Source organism: Pipistrellus hanaki (assembly GCF_964339955.1).
Source record: "Pipistrellus hanaki genome assembly, chromosome: 18".
Classification (NCBI taxonomy): domain Eukaryota; kingdom Metazoa; phylum Chordata; class Mammalia; order Chiroptera; family Vespertilionidae; genus Pipistrellus; species Pipistrellus hanaki.
The window spans coordinates 27,231,871-27,250,009 of record NC_140520.1 but is presented as its reverse complement, the minus strand read 5'-3'; the positions used below and the strand labels follow the sequence as shown (position 1 = coordinate 27,250,009).

At 35.4% G+C, this 18,139-nt stretch overlaps 1 protein-coding gene across 9 annotated transcripts in view; it reads left to right on the top strand.

The window, feature by feature from the left end:
• The window catches only part of RCOR3 (REST corepressor 3), a 42,003-nt gene that overhangs the window by 11,754 nt on the left and 12,110 nt on the right, over positions 1-18,139 (top strand). For all 9 annotated transcript variants that reach the window (XR_014793301.1, XR_014793302.1, XR_014793303.1 and 6 more), the window contains exons 4-9: positions 1,195-1,247; positions 2,857-3,018; positions 4,730-4,854; positions 5,735-5,813; positions 8,744-8,962; positions 11,139-11,216. Coding sequence is in view for 6 of the 9 variants with exons in the window: in XM_084865543.1 (XP_084721669.1) it covers positions 1,195-1,247; positions 2,857-3,018; positions 4,730-4,854; positions 5,735-5,813; positions 8,744-8,962; positions 11,139-11,216 (716 nt within the window). In the remaining 3 variants the exon portion in view is untranslated. The remainder of the gene's footprint in view (positions 1-1,194; positions 1,248-2,856; positions 3,019-4,729; positions 4,855-5,734; positions 5,814-8,743; positions 8,963-11,138; positions 11,217-18,139) is intronic.

Here is an 18,139-nt window from a genome sequence, read left to right as displayed (position 1 = left end):
AACCTTCTATTTATAGGACTATATGACATTTTGTTAAATTTAATCAGCATATATTTAGACCTGTCATGTGTTTAAGTATTATGAGTTCTTATAACAACATATTTATAAATTAGTCTGTATTGTACTAACCAATAATGATAACACATTCTTATAAAGTAATTAAAATGTGCTATTCTAAACACTGTACACATATTAGCTCATTTAATCCTAGGAGGAAGGTATTATTTTTATCACTATTTAAAGTGAGGAGACTAAGGTACGAAAAGGTCAAGTTTAATTGCCTAAAGTTAAAAAACTAGTAACAAGGCTGAGAATCAAGTTCAGGTAGACTAGCAGTTCTAGAATCAGAATTCTTAACCACTGCTTCTCAAAAATGTGCTTAAAGAATATATGCATATATATATATGTGTGTGTATATTCACACACACACACACATTATAATACTATAATATTAATATATATGGATCAAGGACTATAGAGACTTCACATAAAACTGAGTCTTGCTGAATGTGAAGTGGCAGACTTCAATGAGGCCTTGAAATAGCCAGTGTATCATTATTGAAGCTATTCTTATCTAAATTCTAATTGCTTGATTACATATGGAGGATGAATGAAACTGCAATATTCAAACACCTTTTGTATAGCTAGCAGAAAATGCTGGAGGACATTTTAGGGATACTAAAGTATATTTAGATATGTTGTTAACTATATATAGCTGACAAAATAGGAAGGTAAAGGCTTTGGGCCTACTCTAAATAGGAAATGGAGTCGTAAGTAGCTAAGTGACTTCAAATAAAGACTGGCAGAAAAATTAAAAAAATTATCTAATATATTATACTGTAATTAGGTTCTGTTGGCTACCCACAGGTTGATTTTTTTTTTTTTTTTGCATAAAATAATTACAGTAATTGAATGTAATAAGTATGTACTGTATGGTCATATAAGTCATATTAAGTAAAATTTTAAACCAAGTGTACTTATGATCTTACTCATAGAACTAAAAGACTTTTTTGTAATATTTCATGAAAAATAACTTTAGCTTTTTTTTTTTTATCTCTGTAATATAAATTTTTAAATTCTCTTTGTTTTTAAAAAAAGACAAATACACACACACACACACACACACACACACAAAATGTAGACCTGGGCAAATGAAGTAAATATAATTAGTTATATACCATTTTTTCATTACAGTGGATGAATATATTGCAATTGCAAAGGAGAAACATGGCTACAATGTGGAACAGGTATGTAAAGAAACATTTTAATATTAAGGCTTGCTTCAACATTTATGAAATTCAAAGAATATCTCATCATTTCTGTCCTAAAAGTTCAGCAGTTCAACCAACTTTAGAGATACCAAAAGTCCTAGCAAATGTGACCTCTCAACATTAAGGATTTTGCTTTTATAAACATTATTTGTCTCAAAGGCTTGAACATTTTTCTCTATATACCTCTGTTTGTTGCTCTATTTGAGTTATAAAATTCTCTGAAAGCCTTCATGACTACTCTGATAAATGCTTACTAAAAAGGGAAAATTTTTTTGAGTATAGGTAATTCTCTTTCACTTTTTAATCTAAAAGAACTTAAAATTAAACTTTTAGAAATATTTTAAGATTTTTCAATTATGAATGAAATAATGCATAAGGGTTTTTTTTTTTTATTTAGATAACTTAAAGGAGATATATCTAGCTTATGATTTATTTATTCCTAGTAATGAGGAGATGAAGAGCATGGGAAAATAAAAATGAAATAGAGATTCTTAAATCTCATTTCAACTAAGTATGAGATCAACCTTTATTAGAATTACTAGTAAAATAAGTGAATTGCCTCTAACCTGGATTATTAAGAGCTAACTTTATGGTCAGTTACATGGTTACATAATAAAAAATCATTTTTGTGAAATTGAAACATTATCTAAATACAATAATCTTTTTTATGAGTTTTGAAGCCTTTGATTATGTATTTTTTTAAGCCTTGACTTTCTGTTTAATATTTAAGACAGTTAATCCTTTAAAATGTGACTGCATATAGGTTCATTTCCATGTTCATTTTAAAGGAATATTACCAAAGTATAGAAATTACCTTTAAAGCTCAATATTGAAAAAGTTGTTAAGTCTCTTTAGAAATAAAATGTTATCCCTTAAATGATATCCAGTACCTTATTGAAAGATAAAGGCTTACTATTTACCAACACTAGAAGAGAAAATTGTGGAACTGTTGAAAATCGTTCATTTCAGGCTTTCCTATGATTTGCTAATAAAGTCATTGAAGTTATTAACATGCCCATACTAATTCTTTGTGTACATTATGATAATAAAGAACTTTTAAATGTATATATGATAAAAGATTGTTATAGTTGAGGTTCTCTTCTTAGAATTGTTTAGCCCATGATATATTTTTAAAAAGTTAAAACAAGTATTTCTCAAAGTATCAACTGAGCACTTCCAGTTTTACGTTAGAATCCATAGTTTTCATTCCATTACTGGTTTTTTGGATTTTTTTCAGCATAATTTTCTCTCCACATTGACAGATGAATAAATGTGGGTAAAAGTCTTGATATGAGCCTTCAAGCCTGCTTTAGTAATCATAGTCACTCTCCTCAGCTAACTGTGTTTCCTAGATTCTGCAGCAGACATGGTATGCCAGAACATTCACTGTTCTGAGGCATTGATTTAAAAGGAATAATAAGTTACGTCTGCTACTTGGGCAGCCCTGTTTAAAATCCCAAACTGTGAGTGTATCTTTAGTTGAAGTCATAGGCTTAAGATTTTAACATAATTTGTATTTAATTTTCTTAAGTGTGATGGAACGTAAGCCCATTAAAAACCAAAGGGGATTGATTTCTCTTCAAAGGCACTTGGCATGTTGTTCTGGCATAAACATAACATTGAGAAGTCCCTTGCTGATCTCCCTAATTTTACTCCCTTTCCGGATGAGTGGACAGTGGAAGATAAAGTCCTATTTGAACAAGCCTTTAGTTTTCATGGGAAGAGCTTTCACAGGATTCAACAAATGGTATGGTAATTTTGGTCTTACTGTGATTCATACCTGCATGCTATTTTATACTGATATTAAACTTCCTAATTATTAAATAGAAAACAAGTTTTCCAATCATGCTAATTTTTATCAATATTTTGAAATAGGTATATTTGCAGAGAGTCCTATTGTCTACAACCATTTTAAGACATGACAGTTATTTGCTATTTCATTGTAATAAATTAATTTTTATTATGACCTAAATATATGTGTAATGGTATTGTTTAAAAAGTTTCATTCCAGGGAAAAAAATCATTTTATTTTTAAATGTTTTATTTTTTAACATAAATATTTTATTTTCTAATTTTTTTATATGTGAACATCAATTTTTAAATATTCTGTAATTCATTGTTGTCCAAGTGCTGTTGCTTTTTTTTTTTTTTCCAAAAAAAATCACTTTTTACTTCTAGCTCTTAAGTTTTTAGTATTGTGTCAAAATAATATAAACCTGAGAAGTGCTGCATTAAACATTTTTAACCTTAGTAGATAAAAACTAGATAATGGCCGAAACCGGTTTGGCTCAGTGGATAGAGCGTCAGCCTGTGGACTGAAAGGTCCCGGGTTCGATTCCGGTCAAAGGCATGTACCTTGGTTGCGGGCACATCCCCAGTAGGGGGTGTGCAGGAGGCAGCTGATCGATGATTCTCTCTCATCGATGTTTCTAACTCTCTCTCCCTCTCTCTTCCTCTCTGTAAAAAATCAATAAAATATACTTAAAAACAACAACAACAACAAAAAAACTACTAAAAAAAAACAAAAAACTAGATAATGTTTGTAAATATATCTAAGTGTCTTCCATAATCGAAAAGAACATTTTCGATTGGGAATGTGCATTCTTGTTTGCCTGGGTGACAAATCAGTACATGATCATTTGTCAGGTTTTGCTCCAATACTTTATTTGGTAGCTAAAATCTATCTGCATTATTTTTCATTTTAAAACCTGGATTTAAAACAAAATGATTCCAAAAAATAATTGTTAGGAATTGAATAGCTTTTCTGGGACATATGCTAACTGAAAGAAGCATATTATAAAATTGTTCTACAGATCCACTAAAAAAAAAAAAAAAGACTCTTTTTTTTCTTCATATTAAGCCATCAAAGGTCACATATTGTATGGTTTCATTTATATGAAATGTTCAGAATAGGCAAATCCTTTAAGACTAGGTTAAAGAGAGAATAAGGATGACTGCTAAAGGGTATAGGATTTCTTTTCAAAGTTATGAAAATGTCATAATTTAGTGATGATTACACATACTAGCAAATATACTTAAAAACCACTGACTTGTCTACTTTGGATTGGAGATTTTTATGATATGTGAATTACATATCAATAAAAAATTCTAATTTACAGAGGGAAAAAAGAATTGAGTAATTACTTAAGGAAAACAGATATTAAATACTATCACATTGACTGTGTTGAGGACTTCTGGAGCCATTCTCACTGTGTTTGTGTCTTTCTCCTTTCCCTTAGAACAATAGGCAGGTTTATTCAACACTGTCGGTGTCATAGGTGTGGGTGGAGTACTATGACTACAACACAGTTTTTATCTTTATAATTTATAAAGATAGTCTGAAAATGTTTTATCTATGCCTTTGTTTGCTAAGTATCAAAGAATAATATCAGAAATATTCTTTTCATTGGAGTTTATGAATTAAACTTGGTGATATTAATATGATTTTTTTTTTTAAGCTTCCAGATAAGACCATTGCTAGTCTTGTAAAATATTACTATTCCTGGAAAAAAACTCGATCTAGGACAAGCTTGATGGATCGCCAGGCTCGGAAACTAGCTAATAGACATAATCAGGGTGACAGGTAGGTTGGATGCCCTTATATAGTTAATTACATTGATAGGAACACTGTATTGAATTGATTACATTTCCTAAGGCAGAAAAATTATCACAAATATTGTAAATACTTCTTACTCTTACATTCATGTTTCTGCTCTGATGGGAAGGGCTGAATGATCAAAAATCTTAGTACCGTGTTTCTCCGAAAATAAGACCTAGCGTATGGAAAGATAAAATATCCCCTGAAAATAAGACCTAGCACAACTTTGGGAGAAAAAATTAATATAAGACACTGTCTTATTTTCAGGGAAACAGGGTAGTAAGAACTCTCTTCAACTCTGAACTGTTATTCATAGCCAGTGAACATTGCAACTGAGTTATATTTGAGCTGTGTTGACTGTAATCACAAGTGCTTCTTTTAGTAGTAATATATTTAATACATATATTTAGGATCTAATAAATACATTCTCTAGAAGATGCTCTTTCCACAGTTACTTGAGTGACTCTGAAGTCCATGTTACTGTAGCTGTTTCTTTATGGCAGTATAAAATAATTTTGCTTACTGGGTTTTGTCTGTCTTCCTTATCCAACTGGAGAACTGAAATAATAAGTATTACATCAAGTTAATATGTGTTCTTTTTCCCAATATTTCTTTCTAAATATCTTCCTTATTTATTTAGGAAAGATATTTAGCTGGATATGTTAGCTAAATGATTCTGTATGCCTTAAATATTTCTAAACACTACAGAAATCTAAATTTTAAAAGCTTATCTCCTCAGGGACAACTTTTATTCTATTGGGGAATATTTAGTAAAATTATTCGCAAGTATATTACCATTTGATAAGAGCACTGGGATAGAATAAAAAGAAATAAATTAAGTTTACTAATCTCTGTCTCTTCCCAGTGATGATGATGTGGAAGAAACACATCCAATGGATGGAAATGATAGTGATTATGATCCCAAAAAAGAAGCCAAGAAAGAGGTAATGGTGATCATCAGAGTGCTTGTAAAATTATTCTACAGATGATTTAAGTAATTTTTGGTTATCATGTCTATTCAGAAGTATCAAAAACCCTGTCATGATCCCTACTCTAATCCATAGAAAGGAAATAAAATATCCTCATGTATTTTGTGTACAATTAAGCTTTTTGGTTGTTAGCACTTTTTCTTTATTTTTTTAATTTTTATTTTATTGATTTTAGGAATCAATGGTTGATTCCTCTCTGTGCCCTGACCAGAGATCCAGCCTGCAACCTTAGCCTATCAGAATGATACTCTAGTCAACTTAGCTACCCAGCCAGGACCTACCCAGTTTTTCTTGAAAACATTTCTTTGTTTTATATTATACCAACTTAGAAATGAGTAGCAGGTATACTGACAGCAGAGAAAATTGAAAGCTGCCTCAATGGAAAAGATGGAAGAATCCCTAACTAGCAAAGCACACATATTCCTCAATGTGATGATAATAATGATGAAAATCATTAAGAACAGGCTTAATTTTTATACATGCACATTTATTAAGGCAACGAATTGTATAATTGTAAAAAAAAAAGTCCTAATGTTGATGGGTCAAGGCTTATGAGGTATTAGCAGCTATGGAATAGTGAAAGTAACATTGTGTGTCCATCTATGCGAGGTGATGCATACAAATTTTGTCTTTGTTTGCCTGTGAGTTCATTCTATCTACACTAATAAAAGAGAAAGATGCAAATCGACCATACCTTCATGATGCCCACCAGCCAATCGGGAGTGTGTATGCAACTTAACCCAACAAATATGGCAAGTTAATTTGCATACACCAGCCCTGAGCAGCCGGGGACAGGACACTTGTGTTGTCGCGACAACACAGGCATTCTGCACTGCCCTGGGCCTCTGGGCAGCATGGGAAGGCAGAAAGGCAGCTCTGGGCCAGAGCGAAGGTGGTGCCAGCAGCCAGGGGAAGGAAGGCCCATTCTTGCATGAATCTTTGTGCATTGGGCCACTAGTTAGTAAATAATGTGAGAGGAGAATAAGTTAAAAAGTAAGAATACTGCAGGGTTGTAGTCCAGGACTGACAGTGCATGTCAGCAGCTTCATTCATTTCTCTGCTCTTTCACAGATGGTAGGGACATCCAGTAGGGAATGATACCGTATTATTGTCTTTAACACAGATCTGACTTTTAAAATCATACAGTATAAAGAATAATAATAAAATAAACATCAATGTGTCCATCACTGAACTTAAACAGAAGTCCTGTGCGTGTTTCCTTAATTTCACTCTCCCCTCCCTTCTCTCCAGAGGGAACCCCTATCCTGGAAAGAGAACCCTGTCCTGAAATTTATCAGTTATTCACTTCCCTATTTTAATGATTTTATCACATATGTATGTATCTCTGAGCAACTCTCATTTAGTTTTGTCCATTTCATACTTAATTTAAATAGAATCATGTTGTATGTATTCCAACTAATTACTAGCAGTGTTTTGTTGTTGTTGTTGCCCAATATGTTTTTGCAGTTCTTTTTATTGTTGAATTATAGTGTTTACTAGAGGCCTGGTGCATAGATTCATGCACCAGTGGGGTTCCTCGGCCTGGCCTGCACCCCCCTTGGGGCATGTCAGACTGCCGGTTTCGACCCAATCCCCACAGGCCAGAGGGCTCCTGTGCACTGGGTCTCTAGTGTTATTCTGTTTTAGGATACAGTAGTTTTCCCCCTTATGTACCAAGGATATGTTCTAACACCCCAGGAGATACCTGAAATCATGGCTATTACTATACCTTATATATGGTATATTTTCGCCTATGAATGCATGCCTTTTTCCTTAGTTTACTTAACTGTTGTAACTGTGGCAACAGCTCTTCCTCAGCAGTAATTCTTATATTTTTCAATCCAAACCTCTTCCTGAATCTGTGTAACCATCCTTTACTTGCAGTAAATGGCTTAGTGTCACTCCTTTTAGGGATCCCCTGCTGAAGTATTGATAAAGGTTCAGTGCTTTTGGATCAACACACCGTCAATTGGAACATAAGCTTTCTGTTTATCTTCCACCCACAAATTTAATGCCTTTTCTCTCTTAACTGAGTAGTTACCACCCATGGTGGCCATAACTTTTGCAGTTTGAGGTATTTTAGCAAAACTAGCACAAATTTCTTCTTTTTTCACAATTTCATGGATAGAAGATTGTTCCTTTTTTTTTTTTTTTTTTTTTAATATTTTGTATTGATTTCAGAGAGGTAGGGAGAAAGAGATAGAAAAAGGTTACCTTTTTTATGAGCTGTCTAATCTGCCACTTATCATAATTCCTAATTTATCCCTTTTCTTACTTTCATTTTTTATACATATACATTTTTATTGATTTCAGAGAGCAAGGAAGAAATAGAAACATCAGTGATGAGAGAGTACCACTATCGGCTGCCTCCCGCATGCCCCACCCTGGGGATTGAGCCCACAACAGAGTCATGTGCCCTGACCAAGGATCAAACCGTGACCTCCTGGTTCATAGGTTGACATCAACCACTGAGCCACACCAGCTAGGCCACTTACTTTCTTATAAAAACTTTGTACTTAATGTTAATAGCACTGTTTTTGTTTTGCCCTTTACTGCTTAGCGAAAATAAATCCCCTTTTGAACAAACAGGAATAGTTTAGAATTCAACTATTTTTTCTTTTGTTCCAAGTCCTCTGGGTGTAGAAATCAAACATTTATGTAGAAATCAAGACTACATTATGTTGCATACTCTTCCCCCCCCCCCCCCCCCAACTGGTGAGCTCTGTGTATGCGTGTGTGTGTTTGGACTCATACATAGTCATCTAATTGGTTAGAAGTGTTTTTCTAGATGTACTTATTGCATTAGATACTTCTACTAGTAACAGACAGTTTTCACCTTAGGTTCAAAATGAAACGACCTGATATTTCTATCTTTGTTCTTCTAGGGTAATACTGAACAACCTGTCCAAACTAGCAAGATTGGACTTGGAAGGAGAGAGTATCAGAGCTTACAACACCGCCATCATTCTCAGCGTTCTAAGTGCCGTCCCCCTAAGGGCATGTATTTAACCCAGGAAGATGTGGTAGCTGTTTCCTGTAGTCCCAATGCAGCCAACACTATCCTCAGGCAACTGGACATGGAGTTGATTTCTTTAAAACGCCAGGTATTTTATAAAAGTCATAGTTGTAATGATTCTGTCCATTTTGCTTATCCACTTTACCTCAGTAAACTCAAAATTCTTCATATTTTTTTTGTGACCCATTTACATAAGCTTTGTTCTTTAAAATTTACCTTGTTTCCAAATTGTAAGATACCTCTGTCTTGTCTAGGTTTGAATCCCAGAATTGCTATCTGTTAGCTTTGTGATCTTAGGAAATCTTAGAATCTCTATGCTTCAATATTTTATCTATGAAATTAGGGACAATAATCATACTTTTCCTACAGGTTGTTGGGAATGATTTGAGATGATGCATGTAGATTTTTAGCAGGGTTTGGCACATTTGAAGGAATAGTGGCTATTCTCTTCATCATCATCATCATCATCACCAGTAGTAGTAGTAGTAGTACCCCGTTTCCCCGGAAATAAGACAGTGTCTTATATTAATTTTTGCTCCCAAAGATGCGCTAGGTCTTATCTTCAGGGGATGTCTTATTTTTCCATGAAGAAGAATACGGTACACATTTATTGTTAAATGAAAATAAAGGAAATTTATTACCTGTATACGGTACGGTTAGTACGGTAGTTGTCAACACAAACCAGACAGACTGTGAATCCTACAGTATCAAGAATTTACTCATTTATTCAATGACAATCATGTCGTCATCTTCTGGAACATCATCATAACAATCCAATTCCTGAATTTCCTGGTGAATTTCTTGTGACTCCATTTCTTTCAGACCAAATCTCTCATGTTTAGCCGGGGGGGGGCGGGGCTTATTTTTGGGGGGTTGCCTTATATTTCACTCAGAAGGAAACCTGTAAGAAGGTCTTATTTTCAGAGGATGTCTTATTTTCGGGGAAACACGGTAGTGGTGGTGGTGGTGGTGGTGGTGGTGGTGGTGGTGGTGGTGGTAGTAGTAGTAGTAATAGTAGTAGTAGTAGTAGTAGTAGTACAAAAGTATCATCATCATCAGGTAGTGGTTAAGAGTCAGCATCTAGAGTCAGTGAACCTAGGTTCTAGCCCTGGTTGCACTATCTACTTCCCATGTAACTTAGGGAAGCTGCTCTACTTCTCTTAACTTCCATTTCTTCATCTTAAAATGTGGATAATAATGTGATGGTTGGGAGAAATTAAACAAGGTAATACATCATAAGTGCCTAAAACAGTGCCTAGCACATAGTAAGTACTAAGTGAATGGCTCTTTTTGGTCTCTGGACTTTCTCAGTCATCTTTTCCCTTTTTTGTTTGCTTCTGTTGTTTATCCCTTAAATCTAGTTACTTTTCTAAAGCTACTTTCTTGGTCTATACCAGCCAACCTTACATTATATGCCAGTGACTTCTGAATCTACTTCTCAAGCTGTGGCTTTCTCCCAAGCTCTGTAGCTGTATTTCCAGCTACCTGCTGTATATTTCATCTAACTCCCAAATGTTCTCTGTTGAAACATCAGAATCCTCTTTGATTCATCCCTTGTCAGTGTCACTGCCCCAACACACACAAACCAAGTGGTAACCAAATTATGTGAGTTTTATCTCTGAAATTCCCTTTCAAACATATCCCTCATTTTTAATCCCATATCTGCTGCCCTGTGCCCTTTACCCCTCTTGCATGACAATAACTGTCTTGTTGATGACTCTTAGTTTTTGATCAAAATATTAATGGTGCCCAGCCATCATGCCTCAGTGGTTGAGCGTCAACCTATGAACCAAGAGGGCATGATTTGATTTCTTGTCAGGGCACATGCTCAGGTTGCGGGCTCAATCCCCAGGTGAGGGCGTGTAGGAGGCAGCTGATCAATGATTCTCTCTCATCATTGATGTTTCTATCTCTCCCTCTCTTTCCTCTCTGAAATCAATAAAAATAAAATACATTATGGTAATGAAAAATATTGATGGATTTTAATTCCTGTATGTCAGTTATATTTGGTTAGAAGATATATTGTTAAAAGACATTCAAATACTATGATTTGTGCTCTATGTCTATTAATCTGTTAGATAGATTATGCGTATATAAGTTGATGTGTATATTAGTTGAATGAGTGGAATATTGCACCCTAAGTGTGATAAGTGTCTATCCTCCTGAAATAAAATTTAAGAGGGTTTGGTACATATCCTTTTCATTTAGTGAGTACTCACCTAAGTACATATTCTGACTTACATTTTGGGTTATTTTTATTGAAGGTTCAGAATGCTAAGCAAGTAAACAGTGCGCTTAAACAGAAAATGGAAGGGGGAATTGAAGAATTCAAACCTCCTGAGGTACGTCATTGAAGAATATATGTGACTAACCTTGTTCTTTGAGTTATCCAGTGTTCGGCTACTATTTTGGTCACATGTATTGTTAATACTTTGAAGGTTTAGGGTTTTATAATATGGATAATTTATTATGTCTATTTTGTCATAGCCTTGTGAGACTTGGCTAATAATTTAAGTTGAATAATTTTTCCTTTCTGCCTTTAGCAGTTCCTGTCAAGCAAAGTAATTAGGAAACACAGCTATACAAGTAGGCCCAGTGTGCACTAAACTAGAAGGTCATTGATGAGCAAGCCAGGCCATTTCTGGGTCTGCAGCAGTGTTTGCTCAAAGCCCTTTTCTGCTGTTGGTAGCACAGCAAGAAAAAGATCACCAAATACAGAGCTAATTTTAACAGATTTCAATTTTAATTTAAGGTATTTATCCTTTAGCCAAGATGCCCAGTTAAGAGTTTAGTATGTGAACTTACATTCTTGTACTTAATATTCCTGAGAATATGAAATGTAAAAACAATAAATAGATTGACCATTTTCTCAAATCTTGCTTGTATTTCAACTGAAATTTAATGTTTTTGCTATTTGTGATAATTATAGGCATTAAATGCCCATAAGGTTCAATCAAGTCTTTTTACAGAGCTTCTATTATAAATTCTTTTTTCTCTCTATGTTTTTTAAAGATTACTATGTCATGCTTCATATTCTGGACTTGCCTTTCTGTTTATGTACTAACCAAATAACTTTATTTGGTGCTAATGGGACATTTTCCCACTCCCCAACTAAATCACAGGTTGAAATATCTGCAGATGAGTGTGTGTGAAGGGCTGGGGAGGGGCAAAGCAAAAATGCTTCAGAACCAATGCACCCTCTGCCATCTTATTCAGTATAGCCTTTCAGAAAACAGAATCAGGAAGAAAGTTGTATTTGTTTTGAATAATCTCTTTCAAGGTTGGGAAATGGAAAAGAATGAAATATACATAGACTAATATCATTCTAAACTCAGGTAAACTGACAAACATTCTGGTGAAATTTATTTATTTAAAGATAATGTGATAGCAAAGATACTACTATAATTTTTATATTATTGCAGCAAAAATGCATATAATATAAAAATATAACTTAATAATTAAATGTAAAATTGCAACAGGTATTGAAAACATGATGGGATACCATGAAGAACTTTATGCCAATGTGTTTGAAAATATAAACAAAACTTAGAAATTCCAAAGAAAATATGTCTTACCAAAATTATCTTGAAAAGGAAGAAAACCTGAATAATTTATAAGCATTAAATAAAAAGAAAGAAAAATTTAACTTTTTTTTCTCAGAGAAAATACCAGGCCCAAACACTTTTACAGAAAAAGTCTACCAAATTTTCAAGGAAATGATCATTCTAATCTCAAACTTTCCAGGAAAGTGCAGGACCATCACGCTCATTAACATCATATAAAGTAAGATGTACAAGAGAAATAGCAGTTACAACTTTCCTATGTGCTACCTAATTTGATGCTCCCAGAAATCCAAAGAAGGAGATGAAGCAAATTCTATTCTTTTACATGAGGAAACTGGGCCTCAGAGAGGTTAACTGACTTGGTCAAGGTCACATGTCTTATAAATAGTGAACCTCTGGCTATATATCAGATTCTTAGATTCCAGTTGGAGTCTTAGATTAATAAGCTGACTCTTAGTTTTGGAGGTTTTCATGTAACAGCAAAATCATATAATAAATTCTCCCATTTAAATCCATTTATTAGGCTAGAAGTTACTAAACATTACATTTTTTTTGGTTTATTGTAAAAATAAATAAAATGAAACAACTACAGTCTTAACTCTCTACCGTTTGTACATTGAAGTTTGAATATTACTTTGAGCTTGATTTATTGAACTCATATGACTTGAAAATGCATGTATGTTTTATCATCTATAAAGTGTCCAGCATATTTATTATTCCTTTTTTTCAGGGGAGAGCAAATTGAATAGATATACATATTTCACAATACTAGATTTACAGTCATAGCAAAGACCTTGAAAAATCATTTAATCTATCACCTTAGCATTTCTAACCTAAAGAAGTTCACTAACTTTTGGAACAATAGGCTACTAAACGATGTAACTCAACTAGAAGTAAACAGTTACTAAAATGCTTTACTTATTCATTTGGTTGTATTTGTTATTTTCATCTAGGGAAAATTTTGATGAAGAACATCCATATTTCAATAAATATATATCGATCACTTATTTCATGTAAAGCACTGTGTAAGGCAATGTGGGTAGTGTGTGTTTGGGAAAAGGGGGACCCATAAAAATGAGGAAGAGATGGATTTTCTTTTTTTTCTCCTTTTCTCCATCTGTTTTAAAAAAAAACTTGCAGTCTAGAAACTGATTAGAGTTGTATGATAGATTTATAAGAGAAGTGTTAACAAGGAAAACAAGTGGTCATTATGCATTCTACCTGGGATCATCAGGGAATTCTTCCTAAAGGGGGATGTTTCAACTGAGGTTTGAAGGATAAGTAGGATTTTGTTACAAACGAAAAGGTCAGGCACAGGTACTCATAACAGTGGTTTGGTGTTGAGCAGTACATTCCAAATATACATCCAGTGGAAGAAAATAAATGCATTTTTAAAAACCAATCAACAGGTATTCTCTGAACACTTCTTATGTGCTCATTATTGTGCTAATAACTATTGAGAATTCACCAGTCCATGTAAATCAGTCTTTTCTCAAGTAATATATTGTCTACTTAGGAAGGTCCACTTGGATTCAGAGGACCAATTACCACCAGGTATGAGAGAGATAATAACAGGGGAGAGCTGAACAGGGACTTCTTTATGGTAGAGATCAGTGGGTAATGACCAGAGAATAAAAGTCCTTGTGAGAGAAGTCTACCTTTTAAATTAAGTCAGATGGAAACACCTTCTAATTTCTTCAATATAGGAAGGAAATAATGAAAATTTTTAATTTTAGGGAAGTTATCCTGTCAGGTTAACTGACAAGGTAATTTAAAACTTTGCAGCTATTAAAATCCCAAACATATGAGTGATAAAGTAAATGGTAAAGGGGCACCGGGTAAGGCCAGATATTAGTTATAGAAATGGACAGCAAGTGATAAATCCAAAGAACACTGCAAGTAGAAAGTCATGTATTTCCTTGAATGAGAGTGTTGGGGGTGATGGCATGTTTGGTTTTGTTTTGGGTGGAAGTAGGTGGAGGCAAGGAGGTTAATTAATCCAGGAAGCAAGAAATTGAGTAATGCTTTTTAAAGCTAGGAGTTCCCCCATCTGTGTATGTTTTCCTGCATGGGTTGGTGACATTCTTCCATGTGGATGTTCTATGGAATTTTTGGCCTTGCGTGGAAGGTTTGACTTGGTGACTTTTTCTAATTCTTCCCATTCAGAGATGTTACAAATCCACTTCTGACAAAAATGGGGCAGATATAAAGACAAAGTAAGTTAGCAGGGAAAGAATGCAGTAAAGATGCTGACTATAGGACTAAACTATTGTGTATTCACAACTGTAAACCTACTTTCACCCACCCTGTATTAGATTTTTTTGTTTTAATTAACATTTTATTATTTTTAAAACAATGGTATTTCAGACTTGGGTTGTGGTAGAATGTTCTCAGTGGTACCATCCAGCTAACCACAACTATCACACAGTTTCAGATTCCTAGATATCTAAATTAATCTCTACCGAAGTTTCTTGGGTTTAAAAGAGAATATAAAAATCAGTGACTTCAAAGAATCCTATGTATTTAAAAATTTTTACTCCTTTTCTCATTCAGTCTGACCCCTCTTCCATCGCTTCCATTTTGTCACACCTAGACTGTTTAATTCCTTAACAATTTCAACTCCTCCTCCCCCGCCCTGGGCCTGCATTTTTCTACTGAGGTTTCTGCTAATGACCAGTTTCCACAACTCCTTGTTTCCTTCGCGTTTTTCTGAGCCCTGGACATAGATGTCAACCTCTCTTTTTCCTTTAACTTTTGAGATGCTGTGTTCTCTTTTATTACTATCACTAGAGGCCCGGTGCACAAAATTCGTGCGTGGGGGTGTGGGGGAGTATCTCTCAGCCCAGCCTGCACCCTCTCCAATCTGGGACATCCCTCTTAGAATCCAGGACTGCTGGCTCCCAACTGCTTGCCTGCCTGATTGCCCCTAACCGCTTCTGCCTGCCAGCATGATCACCCCCTAACCACTCCCCTGCCAACCTGATCGACGCCTAACTGCTCCCCTGCTGGCTCGATTGCCCCCAAATGCCCTCCCTTGCTGGCCTGGTCACCCCTATTGCCCTCCCCTGCCAGCCTGGTCACCTCTAACTCTCCTACCCTGCAGGCCTGGTCACCCCCATCTGCCCACCCCTGCTGGCCCAGTCACCCTTAACTGCCCTCCCTTGCCAGCCTAGTTGCCCCCAACTGTCCTCCCCTGCAGGTCTGGTTCCCCCCAGCTGCCCTCTCCTGCAGGGCTGGTTCCCCCAAACTGCCCTTCCCTGTAGGCTTGGGTCCCCCCAACTGTCCTCTCCTGCCAGCCATATGTCCACATGGGGGTGGCCATCTTGTGTGTTGGAGTGATGGTCAATTTGCATATTACCTCTTTATTATATAGATGTCTCAGTTGTATTTTCCTTTCTATACATAAATACAGACATTTTCCAAGTTTTTTATCCTCAGAATTCATTTCTCTTCTCATTTGAAAATACCAATCTTATCACTCGATAATGTACATTTAAATGGCACAAATTGAAGGACAGATATTCTGCAAATAAAACATTTAGTCATAGCAAACGCAGTAAAACTGCCATTCTGCCTGAACTCCATTTATCAAGTGTATGCCCCTGAGTGAGCAGCTACGAGGCTGGGAGGTGTGAGCCCACTGTCCCGTTAGTCATTGTAACTTCCACATGCCGCCTTGGTGAATATATTCTTGAACTTAGTGAGATTGTAGTATTTAAATATGTGTTCGTATTTTTCACTCAATAATACCCTAAATTTGAGCCAAAGGCTTCATCTGGGATTTAAGTTAAAGATGAGTGGCCCAGCTCAGTGCTGGAAGAATACCTACTCTTTGGGTCGATGTGCCCATCTCCATGGCTGCTTTGTGAGAATATTTCAAAAGTAAATTTGACAAAACTTTTTAAAACTCATACACTGGCCGAAACCAGTTTGGCTCAGTGGATAGAGCGTCAGCCTGTGGACTGAAAGGTCCCAGGTTCGATTCCGGTCAAGGGCATGTACCTTGGTTGTGGGCACATCCCCAGTAGGAGGTGTGCAAGAGGCAGCTGATCGATGATTCTTTTCATCGATGTTTCTAACTCTCTATCCCTCTCTCTTCCTCTCTGTAAAAAATCAATAAAATATATTTAAAAAAAACCTCACGCTGATTTTAGAACCTCACATCTGAGTAAGAGTTGACCCCATTATTTTCCCTCATGAACATTTGAATAGATGGATCTCTGTTAGCCTCGAGTGGAACCAGAGCTCCACCTGAATATCATTTTCAGTGTATCTTAGTTAAATTCATCACCTTAGCCTTCTTCCCCGCATTTCCCAGACCAGTGTTTCTCACGACCTCTCCTGAATTCACTCCCGTTATCATCTATCCCATCCATCAACATACCGCTTGATTACTCTCTTGTTCATACAGTGCAAATGCAGAACAAAACAAAATGAAATTATAAATCTTGCAAAAGATGCAAAACTTCATGAAATCTATGAAAATAGAAGAGAATGGCTCTCATCACTTGCAACATTGTTGACAGATTGGGTAGCTAACAAAATTAAAAATTGGAGGAAAAAAAGGATGATCACCAATAGAAAAGCATTTCAAAAAAGGATAATTAGATTACCAAAAATCGAGAGCCCCTTAAAAAATTCTTGAAGTCTTCTAAGCAAAGATAACTCATTCCATGCTCATATTATGAATTTCAAAGCTGGGGGTGTTACCATTATATAGTCAGAGAAGATATGCCACAAAAAAAAAAATGAACACATAAGTTAAGGTCATTATTATATTTTTAATTTTTGTAAGATTTCATTTCATATTCACATTAAATTGCAATCAACCCTTTATTATTTTAGCCATTTACTTTGAAATATTTGGGCCTGTTTTAAATAGGTTCTAGAATCAATTATCCTTGGGTCCCAAGGACCTCCCTTATCTACCTTTGTAACATTAGATTGCATGGGGAGCATATGTTTAAATTTTCTAGTTTTTCCTCTATCATCTTTTTTATTTATTTATTTTCACTTCTTCAGCCTTAGTTAACCTTTTTCTTATCACTGCCTCTGTATGCCCTATTCCCTCTCTTTCTCTTTACCTTTTACTGTTCTTTGCTTCATTGCCAGTATCCTAACGTCGAGCACTGCCCATTGTCTGCCTGGCTTGCTTGCTCTTCCGTTTTAGCCTCATCATCTGGAATTCAGTGTTTTCTTTAGGTTTTTCCCTCCCTTTCTCTAAGTCCTGTCTTACTTTTTCTTCTCTAATAATTTTTTTTAATTTTGAATTTTTGTTTTCTTCTTTCTTCTGAGTGCTTACTGATACCACTTCACACATAGTGAGGGAGTTTGTGTGCTCTGTAGAAACTCTTATTGCGAAGACCATGAGTAAGATAAGACCTAATCACCCCTTCTCAAAGGAAGCCTTTCTGTTTTGCCCACAATGTCCCTGTATCACATGAGGGCACTATTTCTGGGTAGTATCTACTGCCAACCTCGTAGATCGGTGTACTTACTTCTGTTCTCCATTTACTGCCAGTGGTCCTTGAGAACTAACCGTGGTATACACCAGTGGAATTCGATCGGTTGTTTAATATTGCCATAATAAAAATCCTAAACTTAGGATGTTTTTTGAAATAAAAATATTGAGAGGAATACGGGAGGCCTTGGGGGAGATATTCTTAGAGTGGGTCACTTTCTGCTGCAGAAATGGTTTAGGG